General features: G+C 46.2%; 1 protein-coding gene across 3 annotated transcripts; it reads left to right on the top strand.

Annotated features, from left to right (window-relative positions):
- Positions 1 to 1,602: 1,602 nt before the first annotated feature.
- Positions 1,603 to 6,531, top strand: LOC140705817 (uncharacterized). Of its 3 annotated transcripts, none has more exons than XM_078391383.1 (2): positions 1,603 to 1,769; positions 3,585 to 6,531. In XM_078391383.1, the coding sequence occupies exon 2, from the start codon at positions 3,666 to 3,668 to the stop codon at positions 4,785 to 4,787; it is 1,122 nt and encodes a 373-aa protein (XP_078247509.1). In that variant the 5' UTR covers positions 1,603 to 1,769; positions 3,585 to 3,665; the 3' UTR covers positions 4,788 to 6,531. The 3 variants fall into 3 exon arrangements, with proteins under 3 accessions (XP_078247509.1, XP_078247507.1, XP_078247510.1); XM_078391381.1 differs by lacking the exon at positions 1,603 to 1,769 and adding an exon at positions 1,836 to 2,449; XM_078391384.1 differs by lacking the exon at positions 1,603 to 1,769 and adding an exon at positions 1,836 to 2,445.
- Positions 6,532 to 7,743: the final 1,212 nt, after the last annotated feature.

The raw sequence follows: 7,743 nt of genomic DNA on the forward strand, positions 1-7,743 counted from the left end.
TTAAAAAAAAAAACAACCACAAGATCATATAGCAGTGACAGGTTTGTAGGAGAGACATCTGCAAATAATGTGATAGGAGAATGTTTTCAACTGAAGTCGACCAACTCACCAGAAAAGTCAATTGAGTGATGGAGACAACACATTATTTCCTGTTTTGATTGTTCAATTCTTTTCCGCTTTTTCCCCATGTTTCCATTCCCCCCTCCTCCCCTCTTTTTCTATTTCTGTATTCTATTCCCCAAGCTACCACCATATCCCAAACTCACCAAGTTAAGTAACAGAAATATTCGCACCTCTGTTTATCTCCTATATGCAAAGTAGAAGCACCAGTGCCAGAGGAAGAGTAGGCCCATAACATCTGAAAAAAAGTTGCTGCCTTTCATTACATAAAAATAATTCAGGGGCTGCAAATTTGCCTCCTCAGGGATTGGTCAATGAATACTATGTAGAATAAACCAAAATGGGTCTATACTTTTCCAAGTAATCTGACCATTCCTTTATCAGTGGTTGGTGTGTTACATTTATGGAATATATTTACAGTATATAGCATATATGCCCACACAAAACCTGATTCTATATGGGGGTCCCTGACACATTTGAAGGGGAGCACTGACTAGAAACAATTCTTCACATACCATCTTGTAAGGTTTGTTCTGCAACATATACAATCCCGATTCAGCCTACATTTCTTTCATATTGTGTTTACAGCCATGGCCAAGAAAACGTTGAGAATGACTGCTCTAGAGCCTAGGGGATTAAATACAGGTGCTGCTCAATTTGAATAATTGACTGAATCCTCAAGGAAAAGGCTTTTTGCCTAATTTAGCAACTGCTAATGTGAACAGTACTGAGCAGAGAGCTCTGATGTAATTTAATCTAAAGCCCCCCAAAACTGAGAACAATATGGTGGTTTCCTTTGACCAGGGTGCTAGTGGCCAAATGGGGTCCTCGTGGTTAGTCTTCTTGGGTAAGTGAGATCATCCATAATTGGTGCAGGGGTAGTTTCCCGACCACCACTTGTCTCTGCCTTTTTCTCCCTAGCATCATTACTCAAAATGGGAAACAATGACAAATAAACTAAGTAAATATATTTAGTTTACAAATAAACTAAGCATGACCAAACATAATTAATATTAATGACTGGTTTTGTGATATACAAGGAAGGGTATGACTACGTCTGCATTTGGGAAAGGTCTAGCTTCCTGGACCATGGTATGCATTTTGATAAAGGCAACCATCTGGCAATACATGGATTGTATCTCACAGGGATTGAGAAGAATATGTTTGCTTGACATCTTTCTGAATGGCTTTAAATTGAGGAGCCTGAAGGGCTTTACTCTGAAACCCAAATGAGAGGTTGATGTTCTTCCAGAGGGCAGAAGCATCAGGCACTGGAGACAAGAGCTGCATTAGAAATTGGGATGGTGCTAGAGGAACCACAAATGGAAGGGGAAAATACCAATAAGAAGGAAACGGTTGAAGGGAATGGGTAGCGCGCGCGAAGGGCGCTGTTGTCGCGCCATTGAGCCCCGCGCGTTGTTTGCTCCCTTGGCCCCGGGATGACGCAGGGCAGCCTGGGTCTCGCATTGTTTGAAGCGAGATCAAAGGGGTTTTAAGGGAGCGTTGAGCTCATCCTGTGCTCTTTCGGTTTTGGCAGAGAGACAGGAAAGACGGAGTTGGCTGGCTGTTTCGCAAGGCTTGGATGACGGTTTGAGGGGGGTAGCCTGGAGCTCCCTCCCTGTTACTTATTGAATTTAGTCTGGGGCTGTGTGAGGACTGTATTGATTTAATTGCAGATTGCGACCAGGTGGCATTAGCTGTTTAAGGAGAGCGAGGGTAGCTTGCTGTGCGCGCGTGCACGCGCGCAAGCGCGCCCCACCCACACACAGAGTCAGTGGCTTAGCTCGTTACCTCCCCTCCTCCCTCCATAGTGTGCTTCAGTTCCTTTAAAAAGAATAAGGGAGCAGTTTTTCTGGGCTTTCCCCTCCTGTGTGTGTGGGGGAATAGAAGGAGTCAGAGGCTGGGAGGACGATTAGGCGAGGCGTCTACTTTTCCGCACTGGGTCTATCTTGCAATTAACAGAGCTTGTTACCTGGATTGCTGGTGGCTTAAGCTTGGGGGCTGGCAGTGGCGTCGCTTCTGTAGGGACATTGGGGAGCTTCGAGCCCTGGCTTTATTTTTCTTAAGCACCTCCCTGGTTTTTGATTTCTCTCCCCCCCCATTGTTGCATATTCCACTGCCGTTTTGTATCTTAAAGGGTTAGAGAGAGAGAGAGAGAGAGAGGGAGGGAGGGAGAGAGAGAGAGAGAGAGAGAGATCTACGGCAGTTCTACTGTTCGCTTGGGCAATTGGTAAAGAACAGTGGGGGAAAAATTAAAAAAAAAAAAGAAGAAGAAGAAGCAACGGGGATTGCATAGCTGGGGCCCTTGGAGCCGAGGGACTGCAGGCAGGTAGGGGGGGAGTAGTAAAAGGACCGGGTGTTGGAGGGCAGCGGGCTGTTGCTCATCTCATCCCCTGGCCCGTTTGATCGGTTCTTGGGGGAGTAAAGGGGGTGAGGTTTTATATTACGTTTGCCTGGCCTCAAGTTGTTCTAATTTTCCTGCCCCCCCCCCCGGAGTTAGGAGGAACGGAGTGAGGGATCGTCCCTTAGCTGGCCGGGTCTTTTCCAGGCTGGGTTTCAGTGCCTTGAAATAGATATAAAGGTTGGCTAGAGGCGGCCATTTTGTGAGCCATTGGGGAAGCCACATGTGGTACCTCCGGCGGCCATTTTATGTAGTGGTTTCACTTTTAAAAAATAAATAAAATAAATAAATAAATAAATAAATAAAAATAAAATAAAAATAAAATGTGTGGGTGCTTTACTAAAACTAGGAGGTGAATTGGGCGCTTGGAGTTCATCTGCATTTAAAAAATAAACAAACAAATAAATAAATAAATAAAATATTGAATTCCATTAGGCCAATTGAATGCGGGCTTATTTGGGGAACTGATTTAAATATATATTATATATAGTTAAAAAAAAAATTCAAGTTAAGGAATTGATAAGGCGGCATCGAAACAAAGGGGGTAAAGGGCCTTAGAGAGAGGTGGAGGATTGATTATAGGGTGGGCATTTGCCTGCTGACCAGAGATTTGAGTTTTATTCCACTGGGCTCGCCTTGGTTGTGGTAAGCAGTGTCTGGGTAGGTTGGCAAAGTAGGCCTGGGGTATTATAATTTAATAATAATAATAGTAATAATATTAATAATATTAATAATTCAAGAGTAAGAAAGTTTCTGGTGGAAGAGATGCCTCCAAAAAAAGGAGGGGGAAAGAAGAAGGGAAAAGCCCCAGTGAGGAAGCAGACAGTTTCCCAGGTGCCCCCCCTCGCATTCATCCTCTGATGAGGAATCCTGGGCCATGCTGAAAGAATTGCAGGCCAAAGTGGCAAGCCTGGAGGCCGAAAAGTTAGAAAGGCAGGCCCCGAGGGGCAGTGCTGCTGCACCACACCGTTCTGCTAGGGAGACAAAGGGACAACGTAGGGCAGGAATGAGAGCCGTTACACGTGATTTAATGAGGCGTTTTGATGCCCTTGATTCTGAGCAGGATCACGAGGATGAAGGACGAGATCTGGAGGAAGATTCTACAGGAGCACCCTTGGGGACTGAGGGGCAGAAACGCAGGAGGATGGAGACAGCAGACAGCCAAGATGCAGCAGAGGGGACATCAGGCAGGTACAGCCCATATGATGAACCCTCTACGAGTTCTCAAGGGGCTGTTGAGGCATCGGGAACAGCGAGGGCAGTTTCTGGTGAGTATGGGGGTGCACACAACGCGGCCAGTCAATCGGCATCTTGGCCATGGCTTGGAGGCTTGCAGCAGCCATTTGCCTCACCAAATGCTTGCACAACACCTACTATGGCCTGGCCGGGTGGTTTTTGGCCCCCTATGGGCCCACAATGGTTTGGTTGGGGTATGCCGGTCGCCACCCCGTTAAAATCAGCATCGGCCAGCGAGGGTAAGAATTCAGCAACGCAGCCGCACCTGGTGGTGCCCGATACAGGTTATAATACAGTTCCAATAACTGCGATTCCGTATTCAGATTATAGTTCGCCACTGGGAGATCATTTGACCCCGGCGGTGAAGGAGAAGATTTGGACTGGACAGTACATTGATTTTTATGAACTCCTTAACCGGCAGATTGAGGTCCGGGACATAGATAAGGACGACGAAAAAAATAAAGAGAAACACAGGCGAAAGAGGCCTGATAGGGATTGGAATAATTGGGTCACTGGATTCACTATATATTCAGGGGTACTGGTTAAAGCACATCCCTGGAAGGCATCAGCTTTATTCCAGTATTTCGACATAATCCGTAGAGCACAAGCTGAATTTGAAGGCCTGGCTTGGCTTCGATATGACGAAGCGTTTAGAATGAGGAGTGCAATCAGGCCTGAGATGAGATGGGATGAGACACACCCTGGGCTTTGGTTGCAACACATGACGCCCGCCAAATGCAATTTGGGGGACAGATTTGACTGTGGTCATCTGAATATACAATCTACAGAGACCACCGATGCACAGCAGAGGGAAGGTCAGCCTCGGTGGCCATGCTATGAATTTAATAATAAAGGTACATGTGTAAGGTCCCCATGCAGGTTTAACCATGTCTGCATTGCATGTGGGGGAAAGCACCCTAAAATCAACTGCTCTAAAGCAGGGTCGCAGCGGCAAGACAAAATGGGAGGACCCAACAAGAAATCAGAAGGGGGTACTGGTGTTATGAGAAAGGGGAACCATGCCAACTAGAATTAGAACTGGGAAGAGGGATTAGCGAGTTTACCAAGGAGAGAGGGGTGGAATACACGATATTTGGGGATGAAGCAACACCGGTTATCATAGGGGGTAATGCAGAACAAATTACAGTAAGTAGTTCAGATTTTGGTCGTTTGGCTGATAATACGAAAGTATCAGAATACTAACTAATGTATGGCAGAGGCAGTTTGTATCATTTCAGGTGGCGAGACCCGGGAGTGTCGAAGACACATCATGATTAGTGGCACATTTTCATCCATTGGGCGGCACGTGGGGCTGCATCTGCCCATGTTTAATGATTTAGGGGCTTGGTGCCCATGCTTTGGAGGTTTTGGAAAAGCATGCCTGGTATGCATTGCTTACAGCTTGGAGGAATGACATCTTTGAAAACGGGCCTTCGGGCTTTTTGGTGGCACATTTGGATGGCAATGGTTGGCGCAGTTCACCAGTAATGGCACTGATGTCTGGTTATACTGGAGACTGACTGAGTCTATTGTAAGGCAGGTTTGGACATCTGCTGGAAGATGGAGGGGGCCTGGTTTTTGAGCTTGGCGGCTCGGTGGGAACATGGGACATAGCTATGCTAGTCCTCATGCTTTGGCGGGTAGTGCGGGAATAACTGGTTGTCACGGTGTCTCCCTTTGGTAATTTGCATAAAATAAACAGCGCTCCAGTCCTGACGGCACTGAGGATCGTGCGGTCACAGGGCCGAAGGTGATTGAGACGCTTGACCACTTACGGGCCAAAAGGTCATCAAATGCGATGGCTGGAGGTCCGGGGTGTTAGTGAAGGCCTTATAGGTTCCTGCTGTCGTTAGACAGCGGGACCCTGGGGTCTGGGACTCGCCCATTGACTAATAAGGAATCATTTGGCGTTATTTCCCCGCACTACCGCAGGCCCCCTCACATTTGGTATTGGTTACTTGGTTGATCTAAGTTGGTTCAATAAAGTGTGGCCCATATTTAAATCCAATATCGGTTGTCTTGCGTCGTCATTTCGGGGCTCGGGGAGCAATGGGTAGCGCGCGCGAAGGGCGCTGTTGTCGCGCCATTGAGCCCCGTGCGTTGTTTGCTCCCTGGGCCCCGGGATGACGCAGGGCAGCCTGGGTCTCGCGTTGTTTGAAGCGAGATCAAAGGGGTTTTAAGGGAGCGTTGAGCTCATCCTGTGCTCTTTCGGTTTTGGCACCCACCCGCCCGCCCGATTTCTAGTGTGCTGTTTGGGGTCACCTATTTTGGGGCCGGATAGGAATTTTTGACCTTCATCCTGATTGGCTGTTGGATGGGGGGATTTTTCGCCTATCCCACACTGGAATAGGGTTTTTTGTAGGGTGGCCTTGGAAGGTGGTCTATTTTAATCGGTCACACTGGCGGGTAGTGCGGGAATAACTGGTTGTCACGGTGTCTCCCTTTGGTAATTTGCATAAAATAAACAGCGCTCCAGTCCTGACGGCACTGAGGATCGTGCGGTCACAGGGCCGAAGGTGATTGAGACGCTTGACCACTTACGGGCCAAAAGGTCATCAAATGCGATGGCTGGAGGTCCGGGGTGTTAGTGAAGGCCTTATAGGTTCCTGCTGTCGTTAGACAGCGGGACCCTGGGGTCTGGGACTCGCCCATTGACTAATAAGGAATCATTTGGCGTTATTTCCCCGCACTACCGCAGGCCCCCTCACATTTGGTATTGGTTACTTGGTTGATCTAAGTTGGTTCAATAAAGTGTGGCCCATATTTAAATCCAATATCGGTTGTCTTGCGTCGTCATTTCGGGGCTCGGGGAGCAATGATCCATGGCTTCAGGTGTACTGATACAAATACATAGAACATGTGAAACTAACAAGATGAACTTGAACTCACAGTACAGGATGATGAATACAACTCTCATCTAGTGGGCTCGTGATTACAATTGGAGAATATAACTTATTCAGAAGTTATTTACTAAACAGGAAGGGAGGAAGAATGGCATGTGAAGAGTTCCATGACTTGGAGCATTGAGGGCTGATGGAGAGGATTTTGATAAAATTCAACAGAGAGGGAAATAACAGTGGTATCTCAATAAAGGTCTGCTATAAACTTTGAAGCCAGATTGAAGATGTGGATCATATGGCCAAACTCAAAAAGGAATGATATCATCCTTCTGGGAGGTTTCAACTACTTTAACATCTATTGACAGGTCCAATTCTAGAAAGAACATAAGATACAACACATTTCTTACTTGCATTGCTGATAATTTCATCCTGCAGGAGATGGAAGAAGGGATGAGGCTAATTATTCTGTATATAATCTTCACCAAAGGAGTGCCAGAAAGAACTGTTCAAAGATTCCTTTGCTTCCATCTACTCTCAAACAGAAAATAATGCTCAAGCTAAGGAAAATAAAAGAAGCAGGGAGAGGGTTGCCACTGAACATAGGCAAAAGTTTGGGATAGAAATATTTAGTTATTTTAAATGATGCCTCCAGTCAGGTGAACGGCATCCAAAAATACCCCCCCCCAAAAAAAAGGTATAATCTTGGAGCCTCTCTGTATAATTATCTGATAATTCCTGGATAATGAATGTGGTCTTCAAAGACTGGAGGTGTGCAAATGTCTCCATATTTACAAAGGAGGAAGAAGAGGGTTCAGGCAGCTACTAACTGATCAGTTTGACCCTCTTAACCAGTAAAGGTTCTAGAACAGTTTATTAAACAGTCACACTATGAGCACTTATGAAAGAATGTTATGAAGAGCTTAGTGTGGGTTTCTCAAAACAAAACAAAACAAAAGTCATGCAGACTAGGGGGATAAAGAATACATGACAAACGCCCTGTTGTATCTTCAGTCTTCAGGATCCTGGAATCACTGGGGACACAGCATACCTCTTGAGACAACCTGTCAGTCCTACCTATCACTGTCTCTGTTCTCCTCAGTAATGAGTCATATACCACTAGACATGTTTCCTCTTCCATTGAAGAAC

Source organism: Pogona vitticeps, chromosome 3 (assembly GCF_051106095.1).
Source record: "Pogona vitticeps strain Pit_001003342236 chromosome 3, PviZW2.1, whole genome shotgun sequence".
NCBI classification, from domain to species: Eukaryota; Metazoa; Chordata; class Lepidosauria; order Squamata; family Agamidae; genus Pogona; species Pogona vitticeps.